General features: G+C 41.7%; 7 protein-coding genes across 11 annotated transcripts in view; 4 read left to right on the plus strand and 3 right to left on the minus strand.

Moving 5' to 3' along the window:
- Positions 1-2102, plus strand: part of LOC134180516 (calmodulin-beta-like) — a 2436-nt gene extending 334 nt beyond the window's left edge. The window contains exons 2-4 of the mRNA XM_062647690.1: positions 1-31; positions 1584-1826; positions 1887-2102. The exon at positions 1-31 is cut by the window's left edge and continues 204 nt beyond it. Of these exons, the coding sequence (XP_062503674.1) occupies positions 1-31; positions 1584-1826; positions 1887-1912 (300 nt within the window). The 3' untranslated portion in view covers positions 1913-2102. The remainder of the gene's footprint in view (positions 32-1583; positions 1827-1886) is intronic.
- Positions 2103-2751: 649 nt separating this feature from the next.
- LOC134180517 (uncharacterized) lies at positions 2752-4887 on the plus strand. Its single transcript, XM_062647691.1, has 5 exons — positions 2752-2759; positions 2854-2887; positions 4237-4380; positions 4442-4690; positions 4754-4887. The coding sequence occupies exons 1-5, from the start codon at positions 2757-2759 to the stop codon at positions 4780-4782; spliced, it is 459 nt and encodes a 152-aa protein (XP_062503675.1). The 5' UTR covers positions 2752-2756; the 3' UTR covers positions 4783-4887.
- LOC134180515 (MAP3K12-binding inhibitory protein 1-like) lies at positions 4727-9865 on the minus strand. Of its 3 annotated transcripts, XM_062647689.1 has the most exons (9): positions 9802-9865; positions 9657-9750; positions 8391-8459; positions 8204-8329; positions 8050-8144; positions 7845-7994; positions 5991-6033; positions 4899-4940; positions 4727-4764 (listed from the first exon to the last, which is right to left on the minus strand). In XM_062647689.1, the coding sequence occupies exons 1-8, from the start codon at positions 9853-9855 to the stop codon at positions 4930-4932; spliced, it is 642 nt and encodes a 213-aa protein (XP_062503673.1). In that variant the 5' UTR covers positions 9856-9865; the 3' UTR covers positions 4727-4764; positions 4899-4929. The 3 variants fall into 3 exon arrangements, with proteins under 3 accessions (XP_062503673.1, XP_062503671.1, XP_062503670.1); XM_062647687.1 differs by lacking the exon at positions 4727-4764 and having other exon boundaries at positions 4798-4940; XM_062647686.1 differs by lacking the exons at positions 4727-4764; positions 4899-4940 and having other exon boundaries at positions 4947-6033.
- A 29-nt stretch (positions 9866-9894) lies between these two features.
- LOC134180519 (inositol-trisphosphate 3-kinase A-like) lies at positions 9895-16197 on the plus strand. Of its 2 annotated transcripts, XM_062647693.1 has the most exons (9): positions 9895-10725; positions 11004-11103; positions 11176-11316; positions 11374-11446; positions 11503-11557; positions 14072-14221; positions 14289-14393; positions 15108-15179; positions 15782-16197. In XM_062647693.1, exons 1-9 carry the CDS (start codon positions 10195-10197, stop codon positions 15977-15979), a joined length of 1425 nt encoding a protein of 474 aa, XP_062503677.1. In that variant the 5' UTR covers positions 9895-10194; the 3' UTR covers positions 15980-16197. The 2 variants fall into 2 exon arrangements, with proteins under 2 accessions (XP_062503677.1, XP_062503678.1); XM_062647694.1 differs by lacking the exon at positions 15782-16197 and having other exon boundaries at positions 14289-14373; positions 14441-15117.
- Positions 16198-16208: 11 nt separating this feature from the next.
- On the minus strand, positions 16209-18702 carry LOC134180518 (mannosyl-oligosaccharide glucosidase-like). The gene is given in 3 exon segments (XM_062647692.1): positions 16209-17242; positions 17245-18328; positions 18330-18702. Coding segments are annotated over 3 exon segments (2469 nt in total). The 5' UTR covers positions 18683-18702; the 3' UTR covers positions 16209-16210.
- A 2388-nt stretch (positions 18703-21090) lies between these two features.
- On the minus strand, positions 21091-21669 carry LOC134179660 (uncharacterized). The gene has a single exon (XM_062646595.1). The coding sequence runs from the start codon at positions 21667-21669 to the stop codon at positions 21091-21093; it is 579 nt and encodes a 192-aa protein (XP_062502579.1).
- A 1106-nt stretch (positions 21670-22775) lies between these two features.
- On the plus strand, positions 22776-25737 carry LOC134180375 (mannosyl-oligosaccharide glucosidase-like). 2 transcript variants are annotated; one of them, XM_062647523.1, is made up of 3 exons: positions 22776-22970; positions 23052-23174; positions 23244-25737. In XM_062647523.1, the coding sequence occupies exons 2-3, from the start codon at positions 23148-23150 to the stop codon at positions 25605-25607; spliced, it is 2391 nt and encodes a 796-aa protein (XP_062503507.1). In that variant the 5' UTR covers positions 22776-22970; positions 23052-23147; the 3' UTR covers positions 25608-25737. The 2 variants fall into 2 exon arrangements, with proteins under 2 accessions (XP_062503507.1, XP_062503508.1); XM_062647524.1 differs by having other exon boundaries at positions 22799-22903.
- The last annotated feature ends 244 nt before the right edge of the window (positions 25738-25981 follow it).

Here is a 25981-nt window from a genome sequence, read left to right on the forward strand (position 1 = left end):
CAAGAGATGGTAGCAAGCGTCGATCTAGACAGTGAGATACTACTTAATAAAACTATATTAATACTTTTGGTATAAATTTCATACAAACGGTTGAATATTAAATTCTATTGTTGTGTAAGACTCATGAAGATATACAGTCGATCTAGACTTGAATCCATACCTGAACGTACTCTATTTCGTTGCTATGTTTACTTGTTAGATCTCCATTGCATGCAGTGACTGATTCTATTACTATACCTGTACTGCTATACGCTCTGTTCCGGATTAGCTTGCAAGATGCATAATACGACACTTTTGTTTGCATCATATTGCAGCTTCCCAATGCCTGCATGCACGCCGCTTTTGTTTTTTTATGAGGTTGCCTTCTAGGAAGTACTTGTGGAGATACACCCGAACATTTAATAGTATTGTGAAATAGTTATAAGTCATTTAATGTGAGTAAAAGTCAATGTTTGGTGCCTCACGTATAGAACTATGAAGCGTCTAGAGAGTGAAGACATGAGTTAGTGTGCAGATTGGTACGAAACGTTGAGCATTCTAAATGATGACAACTGAAAATGTGTCAGTGCATGATGATGCATGTGACTATAGCCTTCCATGACATATCATGTGGCCCCTTCAAAGAATCCTGGATCCGCCACTGGACTATAATACTAACTAGACCTCTAAACTTACTTGCTTCTCCAGACCTCATACAGCTTGGCAAAAGTGGCCTTGGGACCATCTCTCTACTGAGAAAGAAAGTTGGTTTCAGCCACTCAATCTCGATCCCCTGCTTTCCACGCCGCTGCATGCATGCGGCATCCTAAAGTGATCGAGAGATAAATGCAAGAGTTCGACAGTGTAGAGTGACTATACAGCATGCCTAATTATAAAGTCTATTACAAGATCACATTTTCACATTTGTTAATTAATTAACTATTTGAAAGCAACGTCACATAGTCGTCTGCATGAGATTTTGCAAACATTTTATATGTATTCAACTTAGCCTAAAAAGGAGTACAGATTGTAGTATAAACATTTTAACATAATTTTTTGATGTGCTAGAATACCTCTTTGGACATGCTTTCCGGCAAGTCACGCGACTAATTAAATTATACAATTAAAATTTTGTGTAAATTGTTTTTAATTTTAATATTAAATTAGAAGGTGGTTCAAAGCTGTAAAGGACACACCAGTACGTTTCACAGTGACAAGTTGTAACCGCACGTCATCATCCCTCACTTGATAATGTATATAAAACTCTACATTTAATTAATACTGTTTATATTAACGGAAATGGAGAAAGGATAGCCCGCTAGACTCTTAAACTCTTTTAGTACAATAGACATACCATGACATAGTACATAAAATACACGTATATAGAATATGGTCACACGACTTCCACCCTTGCAAATTCCTTCTACTTGTACTGTACTCAAAGTCATAGCTTCAAAACGATACGTTGTTGTACTGTATGACTAAGAATTAACTTAATTAGCACGATATGACTAGCTATTTCACATAGCTTGTATGCAGGCCTATTATTTATTGAATAAAAAGTAAATGCACGATTCTATTGCATGTATATTCGTGAATTCTAGGAGATGGGCAAATCAACTTCGATGAGTTCTGTGTCATGATGGCTAGTGGGTTTGAAAATAAAGAACAAATTGATGAGATTACAAAAGCATTCCAAGCATTCGATAGCAACGGGGACGGCTACATCACTCGCGAAGAGTTGAGAGACGCCATGCAGAGTATAGGAGACATACTGAGTGATGAAGAACTGGAAGCGATGATGAGGAAAGCAGACTTGAACAACGATGGAAGAGTTGATTTTGCAGGTAAGATACTGCAATTGTACACAATCGCCAATATGTCTAGATAAATATTAATTGCCACAGAGTTTGTGCAAATGATGAAGCAATAGTGAGATGTGAGCTGAAATCAAGAAGAAGCAATTGTGAAACGTACTCTTTATTTTTACTTCCAGCTCCAGTAATGAAACAAGTATGTAGTTTACCTGCATGCATGTAGTACGATTTCCCATATATTTACAATATCCCATATATTATAGTGTACCATTATCTGGTCGTTTTAGATATAATTTCTGTGTGAGTGCTCCGATTACATAATGACACTTAATTGAATATTCCACAGCTACGTATACAATAGAGCTGCACGGTTTTACCATGATACTTGCATCTTCAGTACATGTAGCCTCGTCCCCAGACTCACTGTACGCGAGCCTGGCACTGTCCGGTTCCCGTATGAGACTTTCAGCCTCCCATGGCTAGGTATACATGCACCTCATAGCTGCAAGTTGATTCATACTGCAAGCCGTTTGCTTCAAAAATCTTCTAAAATTGTTTTGCTAAATGTTAATTTTAATCAAGTGTGGATTGCCTTTGTTAATTGTTTATAGATTAATTGATTAACTACGGAAACGTGTGACAGTTGGATGCAATAATTATTTTTTTTAGTTTCTCACGCTATCGATCGACGTTTGCCTAGAGTCGAAGGAAACCACGCTGATGCATGACACATGAGATACACACGCTTTAGATTGTGTATATTACTATATCAGACGTGTACAAAAGTAGCATCCCGGTAATGGCTCGATCTTCACACCCTCTTCACCTCTTCATTCAATTTCCGGCAAAAGGAAATAGCTATGTAATTACATTGTTATATACTCCTAGCTTCTCGCGTTGTCTCCCATCAAACTACCTACACTGAAAGAACCTCAGTTACCAGAGAACAATCTAGACACAATGGTAAGTATGTGTGACTGTACGTGTAGAGATTTACAAATTTGTTCAACTTGCATCATCTTTCCCAATGTCTGCACGCCGGTTCCATCTGATACAGACAACGACCATTGTGAAAGAAGAGGAAAAAGCAGGTAAGTCCTAACTAAAGTAGATTGTCTGTACCCAACACTAAAACCTTAGAATTGCGTGACGTACAGTACACCAGATATACCAGTGATCCAATCCTAGACTCCATGCTCAATTGTACAGTACAATACACACAGAGAAACAGAAATATGAGTGAACACAAATTCAGTCAATAATTCTAGTCAGCATAACGTTGTCTAGCGTTTAGCATCTAGAACAGAATTAGGATTTGAGGGTGTTACCCTAGAGGCATCTAGTACGCACTAGAAGTAAGGATCTCTGCTAGAACACCTTCATGTGTATAGTAGAGAAGAAACGCCGAGCAACAATGCATATGCATGGTCTTTGCGTGGATCTAATTAGCTTCAGCTAGACTGCAACAGTAGACCCAAACATCCTGCTCTGCGCTAAGTATAGTCTACCATATTTCCGCAAATACCTCAAACTGAGCCCCATTCCCAAATAACACCCCTAATGATCGACCCAATATTAGCTAAACAAAATAGAATAAATGCCCCATGCACGATTAGTGCTCTACTAGGGTAAATGCAAGAATGATACATTCACTGGGTTAAATAATCTTGATTGTCATTCACTGGTTGTAGAAGACTATATCTGCATGGGTGTTCATTCAGCCATTTCGTTCTTCTTAACCCTTGCTACAGACCAGGCATGTATGTTTCAAGTGACAGGGAATGTAGCCAGGATACAAGACTGTAAAATTAGATTACAATTTGTTTGATGTATTATATGTATAAATTTGTGAAGCGTGATGGCATGCAAATGAACAAACACCAGAGTCTGTGCTTCTAAAACAATTAATGCCCGCGCTCCAATTGTGCTCCATGATCAAATAATGCCCCATATTTATACTTTAGAACAATGAAAATGGTGTCCCGTGCGGCACTATTTGCAGAATATGATATGAATATCATGTAAAAACAATAGAGTCGATGTACTGGTACAGTATGCCTACATCAAGCTAAGTAACAAGTTTACACTAGCAAATATCAACCACTGATCAGTGGTACAGAGTTGTGGTGATGGTGGTGGTGGTGGTGGTGGTGGTGGTGTTGGTGGTGGTGGTGGTGGTGGTGGTGGTGTGTGTGTGTGTGTGTGTGTGTGTGTGTGTGTGTGTGTGTGTGTGTGTGTGTGTGTGTGTGTGTGTCAATGTTATACATGCCAACACACTAACTGACGGTGACAAAACCCCAAAGAAAAGACAAACACATTCTTAATTAAATGATACCACATCAACCACTGTGCAAAAGTTTAAGCAAACCTCAAGTAAGACCTAACCACAAAACCTGTGCTGTATGCACAATACAACAGTGCTTATTTAAAATGTTACTAGAGTGGAAAAGACTTTTTCAACTGTGTGATGAAGATCAAAGCGGCTTCCTTTCTTGGACTGAGCTGACTACTCTCTGCCATGCCATCGGAAAGCCAATATCAGATACACAAGCAAAACACATGATTGGTCAAGCAGACTCAAATGGTATCATATGAGCCAATCAATATTGATAACATCAACACTCAGAATTGAAACATGTTTGTAGGAGATGGCTTAATTGACTTTCAAGAATTTGTCCGAGTGATGACTTCTAAAATAGAAAGGGAACAAAGACAGGGAGAAGAAGACATGATAAAGGCTTTTGAAGCATTTGACATGGATGGCAATGGATTTATCTCTGCAGAAGAATTGAAACATGGAATGTACAGTGCTGGGTTTAAGCTGACCAACGATGAACTGACATGTATGATTAATCGAGCCGATACAAATGGCGACGGTCAGATAGACTTTAGAGGTAAGCTGCAACAGTCACTCTAATTGAAAATGGTATCTCGCAACCGGCTTTCCCTACTTGCAGAGTTTATTCAACTGATGAAAGATGAATAGAAGATGAAGTTAACTGTAAAAGACATCAGTCTAACCCTAGGTATACAAATAACAAATTAGACTATAGACTACAAGAATACAAATATGCAGTACGTACAATGCCCGAGCTTGCCTACATTTCAAGATGTCTTCAAAAATTAGAGTAACTTATTGGGTGGCTAGAATCAAACACACACTATAGGTACATTTTCATTGACTAATTTAAGTAACCTTACTACTGCAATAAAATGTTGACTTAGAGTGGAAAATACAATGCAAACATCCATACGTGATTGTCATGTCTAGACATGTGGTTAATAGCAAAATGTTGAAATTAGTTGCACTGCCCTGGTCATGAATAATTTCGTAAGTTTACAAATTGACTAAACGTATACAGTATTTGGTAAATAAAAATTATCCAGCACATGTGTCCCTGTCAGAAAGATTTATCCTAGCCATGTAATACTTCATGGTTCCATCATTGACCATCCACCATTCACAGTGGGATAGTAAACTGCTGTAGCCACATGTTGTTCTTCATGTGACTTTTTCATGAGACTTACAATATTCCAAACTGCTTTATGAAACTACTGCATGTTCATTGTCAGACATAATGTTTAAACCCCATGATCAGCCAATATTTTATGAAGGTTACAATTACAGCTTCCACTGTTGTAGCTCTAATCACACTAGCTCCAATTACTCTTCTTAGCTTAGATCTATTCGGGAAAACCATATCTTCTGCCAATGTCCTCTCTTCTTCCACTTCTCTAATGTGCAAGCATTTCTCCATTTAAAATACATACAACTACCTGCTAACAGATGACATTGGAAGATTACTGTGTCTCATTTATGGCTGTTGAACATAAATTTAATTTCAGCAACACACTGGCCATTTTAGCATTCTGCTATGGTAATACATTGTTTCAGCTTTCGAGATGACATGTGATAAGAATGTCAATAAATGTAACATATAGAGTTGTAATCAAATCGTAAAACAAGCTAAACTAAACACAACTAACCAAAAAAGGTACTGTATCTAAATCATCCAACCAAATATTCAACTCTGTACAGTTTGTCTTTCATTACACATTATCACATAAAATCACCATGCAGCACAAGCTAACGAGTATTAGCCACATTAGCATTAAATCAGTGACAACAAAGATTTCATCATCAACATGACTAAGTTGATGCCTGCTGCTTTCTCTTCAACAGTAATGCCTCACGTGCTTTCAAAATTCTTTCGTCAAGTTCCTCCAAAGAAAGGTCCTATAATTCATTGTACATCAGTTAATTCATAAACAGTGTTCTAGTCTACGCAATTGAAAGTCACCACTATGTAAGAGTCACACTATTACACACAAGAAATGTTAATAAACGAGAAAGACTAGTAACAGTGTATTGTACTACCAGAATGTTAAATGCCAAGGAGTTGAAACATCCTTACTAGCTATAGGCAAGCACCAAGCAGTGGCATATGTTTCCTTGCCTTTATTCCATTAACCACGATTCAGCGACAAACACGGTTGCGAGAAGACACCACCAGCTGACTACAAAGCTAACATACTGAACATGTCCAGACTCTGTTTATTAGTATGCACAATCTAACCTACAACACTATTCAGGTGCATACGTGAAGTATAGCAAACCCTTTCCATTGTATATCTCTGTCCACCAGTGAAATCTCACAATAAACTAATAGATTTTCTCAAAGTCAGCCACATCATTTGTATGTTCAGGTTTACCAACCTATACCAAATTTATATGTTGCTTTTTTTTAATTAACTGGAAAACTCCATTTACACGCTATATAAGCAAAGAGATTATCACATACAGTGTAAGATGAAATATTGGCGGAGAATTTATTTTGGCAAATTCACAAATTATTCAGCGACCGCCAATATAAAATCAGCCATTAATTTGGCCTCCAGGATATGTTAACATCATCAGGCACATAGATCAGCAAGATGGTAGGTAATCCTTGCTTGCCGACTGTTGTGCTTATGCAGTAGTTGGAGACCATGCAGTAAGTTGGGAAAATGTAAGCCATGAACACAGCTGTCAATCACAAACACATCAAGATCACTTGTGGTAAGACACAGAGAAGGTAGAAAGCTAGCTTGCATTAAACGAACGCCCATAGGCAAATTTGGTCTTCTCTAGACATTGTTTGCTTTGTTTCTGTGCTGCTGTATGTCTGGATGTACTCTAAATAATGACTGATAAGAGCTGCTTTTGTGAATTTATGTTTGCATGTGGACTTCACATGGTTACGCTGTCAGTGGTTTACAATGTTCCGTCTTTCCATGGTTCTCGGACCTTTGCTCTCCATTGTCTGTGTGAGACAAGACAAGTCGTTATAGAAATCTAGCGTGTGTTAAAGGAACACCTACAAGCAAATTTGGCTTTTAGCTAAAACAGTAAGTAAAGTCAGACGTCTCCAACTGGTAGTAAACCTTACTTTAACCCTATTAGGATTCTGACAGCGACTAATGTTCACACTACCTGCAAAGCAGTCGCCTACGGTACACGTACAAGATAGTACGACTTTTCACGTATTCTGCTTGACACGATATCAAGCGAAATCGTAGGAGTTATGAAATGTGGCAATGCTAATCCATCAAGTAGGCATGGTCGAACAAATCCGTCAAATGTTGCTTCTACCTCCCCACTTCATCTGATTTGTGCCAGGCAAAACGCGTAAGCGTTGCTTCCACCACGAGAAAAGCAAGAAAGTTTATAATAAAGTCACGAACACTCAGAGGGTATCCGGATGTTGCACTCACAGTAGCTCAAAGCAGACTGAAGTAGGCACGTGGTTCAAATACAAAGCTTAGAAGGTGAATAGTAAGACCGCCCAGGTAGCACTGCACTAGCTTACTACCTCCTCTGGGTAAGACATATATCAGTTATCAAACAACGATGTCCAACCGCCAAAATAAAATCCACCAATATGCTTTGTCCGTCAATTTCTTAGCAAATTAACCGCCAAAATACATTCCCACCAATGTTTCTTATTTCGAGTACATACACAGAAATACAAACTTTGTGCCCACAGAGAAATGTATGTATTGCTATACCTTGTCGTCATTAACAACTGATGTCTGATCCTGCTGCACTTGCTGGCAATGTGCACCATACTGTACAGGATGATGCGACAGAAGCAGCGCATTTTGACTTGACTGTGACAAACTACTCAAGTTTTGAGTAGTAATACGACCAGGCAAATCCTGAAACAAATAGAAAAATGAAGCAAAACGCAGTATTGCATGTAGTCTACCCTACTGGTTGAAAATACTCTGGTGACAGTCCTTCCAAGTAGAGAACTTTCTCTTCTAATCTCTGAATTCTGCTATAAACATCAGACGGCACAGCTTGTCCTACACACATTACTGATTATTACTGTATAAATCAAGCAAATACTCTTCCCACAACAAACCAGGCTTCAATGCAACATGATGTTCAAGGTTTCTTAATCGCTCTTCAATGCCATTTGGCCATTCACCTCCGGTTGATTCAGCATTGGTTTCTGTCTCTTTTGTAGAAGTATCTCTTTGGTCAGAATCTACCAGTGAGTACATTATGACTCAATCAGTACAATATAAAAAGGAATTCTGTTGACTTGCCATTTGCCTGCCGTCTACACACTATTCTTCGAATGCATTGACATTGCGTTCTTGCACAAGTTGGCTCACCTGAATACATGACAAATAAAAATAGCATACATAAAACTAGTACCCTCAACTAAAACGCAATCATCATTTCTCATCCATTCCTACCTGCACTTTACAACCAACTTTTAGTGATGTTCATTAGTAGTTTTAATTAAGCCATTAAGGCAACCAGTTACTAGCATAAGCAATGCTTGAGAAGCTCAGCTAACCACTAACAACTATAGACTGTGAAGGTTTAGGCCTTACCCATCGACACCATGTTTCTAATTAAGTTTATGCTTATGATGTGTTCAGCTATTCAAAATCCTGATAGTGAGGGCAGTGTTTCTTAGCGTCCTTTACAATATGACGTTTTATGAGCTGCCATCGTTTGTTTTATTTTATCAGCAAACTGCATGCCTACAAATTTGTTATATAAAACACCCTAGCCTTGAAGTTCCAGACGGTCTCCCAAAAGAAATGGGAGACGGTCTGGATCAACTTCTGATCAAACCGAGTTGGGAAGTGATCCGAGTCAGCCAATCAGCAAGCTGCCGCCATTAAAGTGGCGGCCAATGAACGTCAAGAGTTCTGTAATGGGTTCTGGCAAAAGCGTTCCACAATTAGGCGTGTACAGACGGGTCTAATTAATTGCATAAACGTGCGTCTTTCGTGATGTAAAACTGCACTGGACCGTGCCTTTGAAACAACACCCAATGCTCTCGAAATTTATTCAATTCATCCCGAACAGCGGACCGCTGCAGATTTGCCGCCATCGTAGTTGATTACCACCACCTTGTTTAGACACACCTCTAAAGTATAGTAATCAATCTCCTATTGTCACATCGGGTGGGATAGTGCTGTTATCTAAAGAGGTGTTTTGACTGTTAAAACCCTCCCATTTCTCTTACGTAACTACGCCTACTTCCGAACTCGGTTTGATCAGAAGTTCATCCAGGCCTTCCCCCATTTCTTTGGGAGACGGTCTGGAACTTCGAGGCTAAAAACACCCATGCCACGTGTTTGTTTAGTGAACACCATCAGTGGCCAATGCTAAATTACGTCGATGGTGCTTCTTAGTCACACACATTGACCGTTTTAGCTCTCTGCTCAGCGGACACTACAATTTACAGCAATTAGTCTAATTACGAGCTGCTGAACGAGAACACGAGAGCATGACCTCGTAGTCACTTCCGAGAACGGAAGTCCAGGCAGCTTCCGTGTCTACACAAATCTTACCAGGAGGTTGTTGAAATGGGAAGTAATGTTTAAAACTACGAACTTCATTCTCTTGCCTCTTCTGAAGTATGAAAGCAGATATGCGTCTGTCAATCTAGAACAGAGACATGCAAATCGATTTCTTCGCCAACCAAAGTGCGTCAACCTCTTTCCGATCGGCAGTAATTTGTACGTTCGCATCCATCGACACAGATAGCATAGAATCACGATTGCGCATGCGCGCGATGTTCTACTTGAATCTCGTATCTGCACCACCAGCAGCAGTTGAAGATAATTCGAAAGCGGCGAGTTCTAGGTAGTTGACGAGACGGTGCTCCCTACGATTATTCGCACTCTGGTGAGAAAGCGGGTCTTGTAAACAGACGGGGAGGTTTACGTTTGTCAACAGGCAACCAGCCGTTCACTCCAAGTCGGTCAGAGGTGTCAGTGTAGGGAGGCCCTATCGTCAGAAGGAACACAGCCGGGCGAGAACGTCTTCCGAGTCGTATTCACGCCGCTTTGTCGACACTGGAACCTCGCACTGCCGACCGTCCGAGCAATGGAGATGGGAACTCGAAAGATGAACGGAGCCGAAGTGGTGTCGAACGAGACTGCGTGTCTGAACGACAGCGGACATCTATCAACACGAATAGAGGTGTTGAAAGAGATGGTCGATGAGAAGTCGCTAACCGGTCATCATCCTGTGCCAGTCAATAACCAGATGCTTTGTGTTCCGGGTAGTCACGACGGTGCGTTCGGCTCCACCGAGTCGACAAAGTCTCGCAGCTCGTCGGTCGTGTCGTCGGTGAGTATGGCCGAAGCGATGGAATCGGACGGCGAGTCACCCCCCGAGTGCTCGGACGTCGCCTTCACGTTTGACGCAAAGACAGCGAGAGTGACACGAGAGTCGGCCGCGCCAGCGTCGGGTCACACTGACTGTCGTCAAAATCCGCAGTCGGAACGGATAACGGATCCGTCAGATGACGATTTTCGCTCGCAGTCGGGATTGTCGAGCTGTATCGACACTGATGATGACCTAATGTCTGATGACATTCCATGTTCGGCGTCCGAGAGGAAACTGGTGAAACGGGTAAGACTAGAATTGTTTTAGATGTCGAAAAAGTAGTGCTTGAAAATGGTTAATTTTGATTGGCTAACGAAACTCTGGAAACTAATGTTTGTTTGCTTGTTTGTTTGCTTGTTGAATTGTTTGTTTCTTGTTTTACTGCAAACAAGCAACGCAACGCATGCGCAGTGACAAAGGTGGCTGTAATGGCTATCTACAACAATCTGAGAGCTAATTTGTAGCTACCACTTTGCCAAACATACTCGTCTGACTTTATCGTGTTTTGAATGATATCCCTGAAGCAAGGGACATGGAACCTTCTAAGACAAGTCGTCTTCTGGTCACCGTTCGTTCAAGAATACAAACGGTCCTATCCTTGGGTTCAACTCGCTGGTCATGAAGGTTAATACTACTATTAATAGCATGCATGCGGTCTATTTAGGGATATCAAAAATGTGTGCTGATTGTCTGTAGGTAGTTTCAAGCCTGGGAATGGAGGCACCATCTTGAAGCGAGAAACTCCAAAGGAGAGAGACTGTCTGACTCAGTTGATGAAAGATGTCGTTAAGCCTTACGTGCCAGAATACTATGGCCAAGTGAAAGAGAATGGAGAGAGTATGAAATACGGAAAGCTGATTTTCTCGCCCTTTGTTTGAGTGGATTCTTTGGTAGTGTATGTTAGAATGCAGGATCTACTGGCCAGTTTTGAAGATCCCAGTGTTATGGATGTTAAAATGGGAATTCGGTATATAAAAACCATATAAAAATGTGTTCTGATTACTCACTATACATTGTGTTTAGAACATACCTCGAGGACGAGCTCCTGAAAGCAAGAACGATGCCAGGATATAGAACAGTAAGTTAAATGTTTACAGAATCGAGTGTACACATTTAGTGAATCCTTTGTCGAGCTAAATATATAATAAAAGATAACAAAGGATTGGCTGGTTACAATAAAAGACTGGAGGTAATTTGTCAGTGTTATAATTTGTAGAATTTTTGGGATATAGCGGTCGACAGTGGCTGTGTTTGTGCTTTATTTTGATAGGTCTGTTGTATAGACCTGTATGAAGGTTACGTAACTTTTCAGCGTTCTTTCGAGATTTGTAGAATAACACACAGATTTCCATAGGCAACCCTCGACTTGCAGCCGCTATAGTTTATAATTTGGTTGGCCACGTGACAAAGTAGATTGGCTTTCATACTTTTATTTCTTCTACAGATATCATATGACATCTATAGCGTACTGCAAGTCAAGTGGTGATGGCAGTCCCATTGATTCAAATCAAACTACAGCTAACAGTCTCTTAAAACGCATGTGAAATGTATGTACTGAAAAAAGGTCTGAATGACATCACTTACCCATTCTACTAACAACCAGAACTCCTGGCTTGCGACCAGGTGTCCGAACTTGCAACTAAGGATGCGTAAATTGTATTGTATTGTACGAAAAACACTGAACACAGCAGTGCACCTGACACACACACTTATACTCCGACACAAGCACTTGTAAGCGGGCCACCCCGGGCTGGCTTGGGTCAAGTACATCGTGTAAACGCGTGGCGTGGAGTGAGATGGAGACTCTGTGTCTTATCCAATTGTGGAGCGACTAAGATGAGCAAGAAATTTAGCTTTTGAACTCTGTTGCTGCAACAGTCGTCTGCTGATAGACCTACGTCTAAGCATCTTTTATGAATAGTACGACGTCTCGTATGTGACCTATGCATTTCTCAATATGACTGTTGTAAAGCCATAGAGAAAAAACGCGAGCAGCTTGGCTTCTGTCCATTGCAAACGTGAGCTAATGCAAGCTATGGCAATCTCAAGTAACTAACGCACGTAACGACTTGCCCATTGGCTTGAGTGTGTCGTGTAAGTGCGGACTGGAATACTGGGCTCGTGTAAACGGGGTATTAGAGTCAGTCTAGTAATGGTAGCACTTATTTACACAAGTTACACAAATAATAAGATACAGGATCATATTTTATACTTTGTTTTGTAACCAGAACTGGATGATACTGCTACGGACATCTCAATTAGCTATGCTTTTAATTAATTGATTAGTTTTAATTAATCGAGGTTAGTCTTGTGCTTATATTTGGGGAGACCACACACACTATGTACATGTACTACAGGCCATTGTAATGATAATAATGGTAGTACATATGCTAATTGTAAATCTAGTGTGTCGATTTACATGAGCTGTTGTTGTAATTAATATGCATATCTGCAATGATGAGTTATAGTGAGGCCAATAGCAATGATTTTGTTTGTGATTTGAAACGCAACCACACTGTATTATACTGCCGTTCAGTATGTTAAACTAATCACGTCGACTTTGTACAGACACAATGCATGGACTGCCAATCTTTAGACCTTTGTTGTGCCTAATTCTGTAGGAATTTCAGTCTCTGTGGTTTATAGCATCAATTAGTCTACAATGCAATTAGTGTTACTGTATACAAAAGAAATTACAAATTAGAATGAGGTTAGATCATGTTAACAGAGGAAGTTGTTATAGATTATTGGAGCTGATTGTGTTGTAGGTAGCTAACAAGATTGGTGTCTTGCTGGGAATGCTAATGTGTAACATGTGAATTTTTAGTCATATTATTAATCCTTTCAGGTGTAATAAGAGGGTGTCACTGTTAGTTTCTGTGTGAACTCTTTTGGCATGTGCACAAGATACAGTTCATTGAATAGTAGAAGTGATCATATATAAAGGCTAAGGATATGATACTTAATTACTTAAAGTTAACGTAGCCTGAAGCAAATGCATGACAAAATTGAAATGATGGGTCACAATGAAGGTCAGATGGGCAATTCAAACATACTCTTGTATCACCCCACCCCCATGACTTAGTTATCACCTAAACTTAGTCTGTGAAGTATGAGAAGGGGTCTTGCTGGAGGATATGACACCTTTAGGTGCCAATTGACAGAAGTGTTTGACTAATTACTATAACTCAAGTCTGCTAGAACAACTTTAGCTATTACCTGTACTACACACTAGTAATCCTCTCATCTAAAAGCTTTAAATTCTACGTCAGAGTTGGAGTTAGTATACAATGAGTGTGCAGCTTCTTGTTTCAGTTCACTTTTCTGAAAGGAAAATGGTCAGGGAGCTCGTCATCTGGATGCCAATTAACAACAATTAAGTGGAGCTTAGGTGCGAAAATGTCAGACCCTGGGCTAAAGTCAGGATGGGGGCTTGAGGGATAATGGGGTCATGGTGATACACAAGTAGGTACGGTATTGCCTTTTTAAATCTAAACAAACAACATTCTGTCTTGAGCTGTATGATCAGATAAATTGCAGGTGTGAGTTTTGTTGTAATAAATGATGGTAATGTGTTGTAATACATTCATAGGACCTATATGAGAAAATGATGAAGATTGACCCTGGAGCTCCTACCGGTCTAGAACGACAGAAGCAAGCAATCACTAAAGCCAGGTACATGCAGTGGAGAGACACCATCACAACGACATCAAGATATGGATATCGAATCGAGGCAATCAAGGTCGCGATAGACAGTTGGATCCCTAAGGTGATAAAAAGCAATTTGTGGGTTGAAATGTTTTGTGTAGCTACCAGGACAAAAGCCGTATATCAAGGAGTTTAGGAACATGAAGAATCCAACGGACGTCGGTCGCTGGTTCGTCAAATTCAGCGGTAACAGTTCCGATACTCGGGTATGTTATGTGCCTGATAGTAACACAATTATTTGTTGTGGAGACAGGGTTGGAAAAGGATACCTCAATTAGTAGATGGCGAGCTAGTATTTCGATTTGACAACCTGGCTATTCTGTTGTAGACATTGTCGAATGATGATAGGCTTGTATGCATGAAATGTATTATATAGAAAGGTTTGGGCTACTTTTCTCATTCTTGAAATTATAGATTATTTATTTAGAATCTGTGATGGCATGTCTGAAGTCAGTTGCCATGGCAACACAAGCTGTTTTGGAACTAAAAGTAACATGACAATTTCGGGCAATCCTTACGATGACCGATTTGTAGAATGACAACGGACAGTCAGTCAGTAATGAGGAAGCAGCTCGGCTGCATTGAAAATATTTAAAATCAAGATTACTTCTTGTTTGAATTTAGCAGATGTCATGTTTAGTGTGTGGTCTGTTATGCTTTTGTGTACGCGAGTCACAGTTTGAAACATTGAAGTCAGGGTAGGTTATTCGTGCGAACAGAGTGACGACACTGTAGGAGTTTCTCTGATGGTTGTTAATTAATTAACTTGACCGCGGTTGGTAGCACTAATTTCGGTGTCTCGGCATTTTGAAGTAACAGTGTTTACAACTAGAATATGCTAGAAAATTGAATTGCAGTGAGTTGTTATCTCAAGCTTTGATAAGAGGTGTATATACTCCAAAGTTGGTCTTGTTATCCAGGTGTCAGTACTAACACGACTACGAGACATGAGAACGTGCCTAGAGACGTCGTCGTTCTTCAAAACACACGAGGTCAGCATTACGATTAGATGTGTGACTGCTGTGGATGCTTGGTATATAGTGGTTATGTACTGTTGTGTAACATACTTGATGTACGATGAACAGTGTCAGCATGGACGTTTGTGTACATTGGCTTGGCTAAATCTTTGACTTGAATTTCTTGTTGTCTGATTAAATGCGACACACACCGTAGGATTTGAATGGCTTGTGGTATTTCTAGTATTGCGATTTGCAATTTTTTAAGGATCGCAAAATTAAAATTTGCAAACATATGTTACTGTACAATGTGACCGACATTCATTCATTAGAAAATACAAGAAAATGAATTAAAATTAAATCTTGTAGTAGCTGCAGGCTAGAAATTGCAACAAATTTAACCTCTCAAAACGTACCAATCCTATGGTATACAGTATGAAATATTGCGAGAGAATTGATGTGCATGATGTCGACGTATAGCATATGATGCATTTGCGGTATGCCATGTTAAACGTACTATACCATCAAAATCAGTCTGATGATAGAATTTCAATCAGCAATACCTGTGGGCATAAGAATCGTTACCATCTGCATTACTTATTGTTACAGTGTACTAAAGTGGTTTTTCTGTTATTTAGTTGATTGGAAGTTCGTTGCTGTTTGTTCTTGATAAAACTGGTAATGCTGGGGTTTGGATGATTGATTTTGGAAAGACAACGAGGGTACCTGGTAAAACAACGCTGGATCACAGGAGTCCATGGGTGGAGGGAAATCACGAGGATGGCTATCTTTGGGGTCTTGACAATCTCATCGCCTTGTGGGAATCTATCAGATGAGAGTACTGTTTAGTAACTTGTATATTGTTTTGAGACAAATCAGTTCATGCTTTTTTGAGTTTACTGATGCGTATCTGCAGAGCAACAAATTCGTAATTATTGCACATACGTAGAGCAGCTCATATTCTTCTATATCTTTGTAAATATTGCAATAGCAATATAGATGTATTGTATATGTGTTGATTTTAAATAGATTATAGAGTTGTTATGTAAAACGACGTTGACTCTCGTCTAGTTGTAGGATTCACTCATTATTAGTAGAATGAGAGACGACCATCCAGTGAATGGGTGTGTCCCTCTTCCTTCTCCTTTCCTGAGGCAACTGAGAGGTCCGATCGGCAAGTTAAAACGATCGGCTTCGTCACAATAGCTTTCCCAAATGTAGCCTGTGCGTGTGTATTGTTTCACCATGTTTTCGATGATGTTGTGTCTCAGTTGTCGATACAACTTGAGCGATTGGTCTTTGTAAGGACCTTCTGTGTTGCCATAGTAGTGGAGAGCCCTCATGGTTAGATAGTTAATATTGATCCAGATGGCACCACGCCAGTAGGGCGGATCATGCTGTGTATTGGGGCGTCCATAGAAAAAGCTTCTGTTGCTGATTGAACGAAACCCATAATCACTCCAAAGAAGTTCTACATTAGCCAATTGTGATAGGAGAACACCCAGCTTGGTTGATGAAGGTTGAAGGATTTTGGTAAGGAGTGGGAATAAGTTTAGATATCCAAACTCATTGACAAACTGTGGCTTGGCTTTCTGTGGAACAATCACGGTGTAATTGACTGTTCTCTGTTTTGATACTCGAATTGGTATAGTTTTGTATGCCATCCTTGTGTGATTACCGTAATCACAAAAAGCATTGCAGTCTTCACACCAATGGAGAGAACTCAGTAGAAGTTCGTCTGTGAGTTGACGTTCCATTCGCTGATATTGCTGGAAGACTGGGTTGCCAATCTGTTTGGCTATCATTGCCATTACTCTGGACCCGAGTGCCATCCAACAGCGTAGATCAAGATGTCTCTCAATGTCAGACGGATGCGATGCTCGTGGGTAATCATCCATCCCAGACATGTGTGTTTTGGGGTTCAGTTCTTGCACTCGTAGATCAAATGTCCTGCCTCTCCAGTAGTATGTCGTAGGACGTGTGCCTTTCTGAGTTTGATTAAACCAGTGAAACCAGGCTTGTAAACGAGGAAAGACAACTTTTAGAAAACTGATGTGCCTGTCTCCTTGTCGAGAAGCCAGCAGAGCTTCAAATGTCGAGAAGCCAGCAGAGCTTCAAACGTCAAGAAAAATGATGGTGGGTTGCCATGCTCGGCATGCTGTACAATGAACTCGGACGGAACTCTACACTGAGCTTCATGGCCGAGGATCTGTTCTCTAGGTATCCAGCCGTCAGCATTCATGAGATCCAACCAATGAGCTAATACATCTTCCGTGATGAAGGGATCCCACTTGTTAACAATTAATTGATGAAAACCTTCATCCCAGAGAAAGCCACGAGGAAACGATGACCTCGAAGGCACTGCAGAGTACAACGGTGCCGGAAAGTACATCATAGTCTGGTTTACATTCTCAGACGTGACCCACGATCGTCCATTAAAATAGCCAATGCCACCAACAAGATTGCTCAATGCTGCACGTGCAAACGAAATGTAAGAATCATCGAATCCCTTTTGTTTCAAGCCAAACGTATCCTCAAATCTTTGATCAAATTTAATTTTGTGGTTCAACATTTCCTCGGTAAAGACACTACCAGACAACTCATTCTTCTGTTTCCTGCTACAACTGTCACTCTTGAACACCAAGTCGACCTCAAAAGGAAAATCGAGATGCAACTGATACACGATGAGATTTGCATCTTTCACACTTTTTTCTCTGATCGTTAGCAACGTGACATTGTTTTCACTATGATACTGTTTGATGTTGTCTCTGAGGTAGTCTGTGAGGTAGTCTAAACGATTCATTCGTCCTGCTAGATACCCACTTGTAACAGTGTTCAGTTGAGGGAGAACAAAGTGGAAGGTCCCAAGCTCGGCGGTATCGCCATCGATTCCAGTCAACTTTCCATCACGTCCTATCACAGGTACCAACTGACCTTCGCCTTCATTTGCGACATAGAAAAACAAAGAAAACCCAGATGATTTATCCAATTGACCCAGAGCCTTGCCAGATATTCTAGCAGTCCAATCTCCACCAAAGTTTCCCCCGGGACGTTTAATAAAATCAGTCTGCAGTCGATAATTTCCATCAATAATCTCTTGCGACCCAAACAGTTTGCCATCGTGATAAACCCAACCGTATTTGGCCAGATTGTCTTCGATGAGCATTTTGTATTTGCTTAGATGAATTCTTAGTAGAATAAATCATCCACAAAATGCCAGCCACGATTGAGGTAGGCAGGCGTGGTCTCATTCCAAAGTACACGTGGGGACGGTAGGAACCCCACAGCATCTCCTCAATTCTACTTCTGTTCATCATTAGCTTGGAATCGAGAACACGACGGGCATTCAAGGGCTTGCTCGTACAGACACCGCCTGGAAAGCAATAGTTGTGCATGCTGGAGCTGGAACGAGGCAAGCAGCAGACGATTGAGATGAGGAATAGGGAGGCGACCGACCACGTCATAATCCTAGTCTTCTTTCTGTAGACAAACCTCCGAGTACGAAGAAAGCAGCGCAATAGTGTCTGAGCTCCGGGCATTGCCTTGTCGATCGTTACAAGTGAAGAATAAACAGCGCATGAAGCACAGTACGTAAAGTGTGAGGCTAACGCGCGTTGCTCGAATTGTGACTCGAATGTCAGACCGTTGACGTACTAAGTTTCCGCACATTTTGGCGTATCTTCTACAGTATATCGGAGGCCAACGGACACGCACTCACTCACGCACTCTCTCTCTCTCTCTCACACACACACACCCACACACACACACACACAATGGACAAATGCTAGGCCCTCCACGTCTTTCGACGTCGACCTTGAGGTCAGTTGTGGAGATAGCTCCCCTGCCTCTAGAGACAGGGGCTCCATGCGCTACGTGGAGTCTTGGGGCCAGCGCTACAATCCACCTGGAGCTTGGCCAGAGTCATTCAGGGGCACTGACTATGGCGCAGCTCTGAGACTGGACACCAAGGCTCACACGCACCCGTCTGCTGCATGATGTTGCTGCCAAGCCAGCAGTCATGTCCACCCCAGTCAATGACCAGGTACTCATTTATACTCCTGCGCCTCTACCAGGATCAAACAAACGGAATACAAGATCCCGGATGTCATCACCAACGCTCTGCCATCTGCTCCACTGCGCCACACACACACACACACACACACACACACACACACACACACACACACACACACACACACACACACACACACACACACACACACACACACACACACACACACACACACACACACACACACACACACACACACACACACACACACACACACACACACACACACACACACACACACACACACACACACACACACACACACACACACACACACACACACACACACACACACACACACACACACACACACACACACACACACACACACACACACTTCACTTCGCTTCACTTCACGCTGCGTTCATTCCAATGAGAAACGATGCAGGCCAAGGTCACCATAGGCTATATCGGAGGAGTGGATGTTCTCTGACAGCAGAAACGCTCGTGGTTGTGGAGGCCTTGTTGGCGGAATGTTTGGTGACAGTACTGACATTGACTAGCCAGCGACTGACCATGTTTCTGTCTCTGGTGGTTTACAAGGCTGGCATGATTTACAGCAGTAAATCCACAACCATCAAAGCTGCGGTGTAAAGCAAACTCTGATGTCGTTTGCCTTTCTTTGTGGCAACGTTTCTGCTCATCCTTGCGGTATTTCTCTTGTTCTTCCTTCTTGAAATTTACTTCCTGTGTGGCAGCCCAGATCTGATTCCTCCACTCATTCCTATCTTCTGCTAGTATCCTCCAAACCCCATCAAGATTGCAATTCCTTAAATCCCTCGGTGCCAAATCGTTTCATCTCATTCTCTGGCCTCCAACTGAACTTCTACCTTGGGGTGATGCACACACCAAAAGCTTCCTTGGTAGACGACACTCATCCATGCGCAAGATGTGACCCAATAACCGAAGACGTCTCTGTGTCGGCATGGTGGAGATTCTTTGTAGGTTTGCTATCTTTCTGATGGAGGTGTCTCTCTTCCCGTCCCATAGGGACACTCCAAGGATGGAGCGGAGGCTTCTAATCACAAAGCTCTGTAAGTGATGTATCTGTGGCTCCAGAAGTACTGCTGTTTCCAAACCGTATAAAAGGGTGGAAAGAACTACAGAGGCAAAGATGTTCAGCTTGGTACTAGACTTAATCTTTCTCTGGTGCCAAAGGATGCGATTAAGTGATCCATATGACTGAGATGCTTTGGTTGTCCGTGTTGATATCTCAACATCCATGGAGCAATTATTAGAAAGATAACCTCCAAGGTACTGAAAGGATGGTACCACCTCAATTGGATCACAATCAGGATGCAAAGAAATGGGAGATGGAGAATGGGCATCAGCTCCAGGTAGGACAGCTAGGAGATTGGTCTTCTTGTAATTGATGGTAAGCCCCATGTGATGGCAAGACAAATCCAGAGATTTCTGCAAGGAGGATAGACTTTCATAAGAATCAGATATCATGCCATATCATCAGCATATTCAAGGTCTGACACTGACACCTCTGATGTAAGCTTCTTTTCTGTTTCCTACCAGGTCAGCATCCAGAAGATATGACAAGCACACACCTACATCTGGTTGGTGATCAGTACTGTCAAGTCGAATCACAGAGAAAAAGTAGAGGTTGAATAAGGTTGGAGCAAGTACACAAATAACCCTGTTTGACACCACTAGAAACAGAGAAATGATCTGAGAGTTTACCGTAGGTCCTTACAGCGGCAGAAGTGTTACTGTGCAATGCTTCAATGATTTTGAGCAGCTTAGATGGCATGTGGTAACAATACTGAAGAACAGACCAGAGAGCTGCTCTATTGATTGAATCGTAGGCCTTACGGAGGACTACAAAACAGATGTATAAAGGATGACGGTACTCCCTGGCTTTTTCCATCAACACCCTGAGAGAAAAGAGTTGGTCGGTGCACCCTCTGTCCTTGCGGAAACCACACTGGTTCTCACGCAAGAGGGCCTCCGCTCTGGGTTGATCCTGTTCAGTATAACATGAGTAAAAACCTTGCTGGGGATGCTCAAGAGGGCAATGCCTCTATAGTTGTCGCACTCGGAACGACTTCCCTTCTTGTGAAGAGGGACAATGAGGTGGTTCAACCAATCTGAGGGGATACTCTCGCTGCTCCAGATGAAGTTGAACAGTGAAGTGAGCCAGCAGATGGTTTTGCCTCCTCCCAACTTCAGCAACTGAGCAGATATGCCATCATCTCCTGGAGCCTTACCATCTCTGAGCTGTGCGATAGCTACCGGAATCTCATCTTCAGATATGGGCTGGGACAAGTTTTCATCATCTGGGAATAGTTCTCTGTAAGATGGTGTGGCAGCAATGATGTCGGGTAGTGCATCAGTATCCAACTGGCAGCTTGATGAGCAACAATTAGACACTTCTACAAAGTGTTCTGCCCAACGTTGAAACTTGTCGATGTCACTTGAGAGAATGGATCTATTCTTTGCTAACATCCTAGCAAAGAACACACACACACACACACACACACACACACACACACACACACACACACACACACACACACACACACACACACACACACACACACACACACACACACACACACACACACACACACACACACACACACACACACACACACACACACACACACACACACACACACACACACACACACACACACACACACACACACACACACACACACACACACACACACACACACACACACACACACACACACACACACACACACACACACACACACACACACACACACACACACACACACACACACACACACACACACACACACACACACACACACACACACACACACACACACACACACACACACACACACACACACACACACACACACACACACACACACACACACACACACACACACACACACACACACACACACACACACACACACACACACACACACACACACACACACACACACACACACACACACACACACACACACACACACACACACACACACACACACACACACACACACACACACACACACACACACACACACACACACACACACACACACACACACACACACACACACACACACACACACACACACACACACACACACACACACACACACACACACACACACACACACACACACACACACACACACACACACACACACACACACACACACACACACACACACACACACACACACACACACACACACACACACACACACACACACACACACACACACACACACACACACACACACACACACACACACACACACGACCCTAAGATTTCTAGAACGGTGCAACCTTCACAGTCCACGCACTGGAGTTGTAGAGGCTAATTAAGCTCAAAGGAATTCATGTTGCTGAACTATAGATTATTTAGGCCTAGAGTTTACTCACGTGCGCAGTCTGAAACAATCTTGCCACGATTTTTCGAATGTTATTTCTGCCTACGTAGAGTAATATTTAATTGACTCTATTTTGGAGGACTTGCGACCTACTAGACGATAAAAATGGGCGAATCAAATTACGTAGGCACGTGCAATGTTTCATATATACGGGTTTTTGACCATAAAGAATTGAGAGTCCCGTTGCTCTCTTTCAGTCGACACTAACTAACCTAACTCGACGCTGTACGAACTAACAAGCGCAATAGAAACAGCAGTTTGTCAAAGCTTCCAGTAATTCTGTCCTTCACGTGATAGAGGCAAGAATAAGTGTTTAAGTATCTACTCGTGCACGTGGGCGTCAGAGGCTCTGGATACAAAACTGAGGTGTTCTTGCGAGATCCTAACACATTCACACAACAAGGTAACGTTTGGACTAGCGAGATGGCAATTTTTTCTTTGTTCTAGATCCGTTGCCGTCCAGTGGGTCTTCAATTTTGACGTCTAACGGTTGGCCAATTTTTATTTGCTTGGAGCTCTGAACTCGTACAAATTAGACTTGTGATGGGAAGACAACACAAAAATCGACAAGTACGCAAACAATATTCTACGTGTTGAATATTTGGTATGTATGTCTGTTTATTCGGTCTGCTTGGTCAGGTGCAGCCTGCAAAAAGTGAACACAAACATGCTCGATCAAAGAAAGCCACGAAGTCATTTTTGGCTGCCAGTCTACCTCCTTGGGTGATGACGATCTTAGATCCTGTTTACCATGTTTCTCTCCAATTTTTATTGCTCTGTCTCTCGGCCTACATTCTTGTATCATTGGGGATCTGGTTTCCTGGTGCAATGTCTCCCAATGTGTGTTCACTTGAGCCCAAAATGTTGGCATCACCAAACATCAAACTACTAGAGAGGACTAGCCAGACGTTCTGGGGCTCATATAGACCTCACGTTTATTTTGGATTGCGTCCTCGTTTGCCTACCTCTGTTGTTTTTGGACTGATGTGGTTAGAGTATGATCAACGTAAACCGTCTGAGGTAATAGTCAGACATTTTTGTAGACACGAGGATGGACTAAAAAGGTTTGGATGGACTCATCATGACGGTCACTCATTTGGTACTCAAGAGATCGTGGAATCCATGTATTCTATAAAGACGGATTTTATTGTCGATGAAGATGGTGCTGGTTGGTGGAAGGCTCAAATCAGTAGTGAAGCAACACAACTACCGATACAAAAACAATTTGTGGTGATGTTCTATGTAGCATTAGAAGGCGACAGGCACTCACTTAAACCTGTGACTGATTTTAATGGAGCATTGCACACAATTGAAGGATATCATCACGATATGGGCAGTTTTGCTTTTACTCTTCCTAACAACGTGCATAAGTCTAGTTACTTTGAGACAAGAGGTGTACCTCTACATAACCTAGTTGATGTAGTGAACAAGGTGTTTCATCAGTTTGGACTATTGTCAAAGACGGGTTATCAAATGTTTCATTCGGACAAAGCACCACACGTTGTTGTGCAACAGATTGCAACCACTTTTCCATTTAAGTATGACATCATGTTTCAAACAGAGAAAAATAAATTATCAACTGTGACACAATTTGATCAACCATTTGAAGCTGAGCTGGAAAAACGTAAGGACAACTTTGATCAGAAGTTTGAAGCCATTTTTCATCTATCAGACCAAGGATTTAGCGCAAGACATATAACATTTGCTAAATCCATTTTTAGTAATTTAGTCGGTGGCATAGGATTCTTTCATGGTAGTTCTAAAGTGAAAGCTGGGCATATGAAAGAGTCTGCCAGTTACGGTCCATTTTCGCTATACACGGCTGTACCATCACGATCGTTCTTTCCACGGGGGTTTTTATGGGACGAAGGCTTTCACCAGCTGGTACTTCAGAGGTGGGATATAAACATCACGATGGATGTTGTTGCTCACTGGATGGATCTCATGAATATCAATGGATGGATTCCAAGGGAACTTATTCTCGGGCCCGAAGCTGAGAGCCGAGTACCAGCTGAGTTTGTTGTGCAACATGCGGACCATGCCAATCCACCAACATTCTTCCTCACTTTAGAGTCAATGTTAAATGCACTCAAATCAACTAGCAACGGTATCCAGTTTCTTAAAGTTTTGTATCCACGACTTCAGCAGTGGTTTGATTGGTATACGTATACTCAAGCTGGAAACGTGCCATTTACGTACCGTTGGAGAGGGAGAACTGACATAAAATCTCATCAAAAGATGAGGAAAGTAAGATTTAATCCAAAGACTCTCGCTTCCGGTCTTGATGATTATCCTCGGTCTTTGTACCCATCACACATTGAACGGCACCTGGATCTTCGCTGCTGGATTGCTTTGGCTGCAGCTGTAATGGCAAACGTATCCGACATCATTGGTGATACAAGTATGCACAAATATCAACAACTGCACGATGAGCTGACTGATAATCAGAAATTAAAAGAACTACATTGGTCGCCTACACACAATTACTTTTGTGATTATGGTAATTGTTTTGTCAAGTCATCAAGCGAATGGAGCGTTGATTGTGTTCCAGTATTTGGATACGTCAGTCTGTTTCCGTTGTTTATGAAGATCTTGGATCCACATGCCAGCGAACTTCGAACTCTATTAGAAAAACTTAGTCATCGTGAATTGCTATGGACAGATTACGGTCTAAGGTCATTAGCAGAGAATAGCAGTTACTACAACAAGTGGAACAATGAGCATGATCCACCGTACTGGAGAGGATCGATTTGGATGAATATGAACTACTTAGCAGTGAGGGCACTACATTATTACGGACACGTCGATGGCCCATATCAATCAAAAGCTTTGAAATTATATCAAGAATTAAGGAAGAATATTATAGAGAATGTATACCTGGAACACGTAAGAACAGGGTATGTCTGGGAGTCGTACAACGATGGAAGTGGTCGTGGACAGGGTACACATCCATTCACTGGTTGGTCATCCTTGGTAGTATTGATGATGGCCGAACAATACTGATTAGGAAGTAGTCGTTGATGTCCTTTGTAATTAATTTGTCATACTGCGTATATGTGGACTCATGGTTGTTGTTTTGATTATTTGATGGTGCATGCAGGATCAGTAGTATACATAAACTGGTTTCAAAGTCTGGTGTTTAATTAATTAGTGAAATTGGGCACAGGGTTGTTGTTTGGAAGTATCTATTATGTTGATGGATGGTTTGCTGGTTGCATGGCTGATCAATACGATGCCGTAGCAATAGCTTAATTTGACAGGGACACCATACAGTGGTTCAGCATAACGCGCGCTAATAGGTGTAACTTTATCACGTGACTATAATGTGATTAGCTACATAATTATTCAATATTGAATAATTCCGGTGATACAATTTT

Source organism: Corticium candelabrum, chromosome 5 (genome assembly GCF_963422355.1).
Source record: "Corticium candelabrum chromosome 5, ooCorCand1.1, whole genome shotgun sequence".
Taxonomy (NCBI): Eukaryota; Metazoa; Porifera; class Homoscleromorpha; order Homosclerophorida; family Plakinidae; genus Corticium; species Corticium candelabrum.

What these genes read in the sequence shown, in the direction of transcription:
- LOC134180517 (XM_062647691.1), top strand. An exon ending in TGGTCAAGCAGACTCAAATG is followed by an intron (nt 4,381 to 4,441) that starts GTATCATATGAG and finishes ACATGTTTGTAG; the next exon opens with GAGATGGCTTAATTGACTTT. An exon ending in CGGTCAGATAGACTTTAGAG is followed by an intron (nt 4,691 to 4,753) that starts GTAAGCTGCAAC and finishes CCCTACTTGCAG; the next exon opens with AGTTTATTCAACTGATGAAA.
- LOC134180515 (XM_062647686.1), bottom strand. Translation starts at nt 9,855, where the DNA reads ATGCTATCTGTGTCGATGGATGCGAACGTACAAATTACTGCCGATCGG. An exon ending in CCCATTTCAACAACCTCCTG is followed by an intron (nt 8,460 to 9,656) that starts GTAAGATTTGTG and finishes TCATGTATTCAG; the next exon opens with GTGAGCCAACTTGTGCAAGA. An exon ending in CAGTTGTTAATGACGACAAG is followed by an intron (nt 6,034 to 7,844) that starts GTATAGCAATAC and finishes AATGAATTATAG; the next exon opens with GACCTTTCTTTGGAGGAACT.
- LOC134180519 (XM_062647693.1), top strand. Translation starts at nt 10,195, where the DNA reads ATGGAGATGGGAACTCGAAAGATGAACGGAGCCGAAGTGGTGTCGAAC. An exon ending in AGAGGAAACTGGTGAAACGG is followed by an intron (nt 10,726 to 11,003) that starts GTAAGACTAGAA and finishes ATATCCCTGAAG; the next exon opens with CAAGGGACATGGAACCTTCT. An exon ending in GATGTTAAAATGGGAATTCG is followed by an intron (nt 11,447 to 11,502) that starts GTATATAAAAAC and finishes CATTGTGTTTAG; the next exon opens with AACATACCTCGAGGACGAGC.
- LOC134179660 (XM_062646595.1), bottom strand. Translation starts at nt 21,669, where the DNA reads ATGTTAGCAAAGAATAGATCCATTCTCTCAAGTGACATCGACAAGTTT.
- LOC134180375 (XM_062647523.1), top strand. Translation starts at nt 23,148, where the DNA reads ATGGGAAGACAACACAAAAATCGACAA. An exon ending in GACAACACAAAAATCGACAA is followed by an intron (nt 23,175 to 23,243) that starts GTACGCAAACAA and finishes CTGCTTGGTCAG; the next exon opens with GTGCAGCCTGCAAAAAGTGA.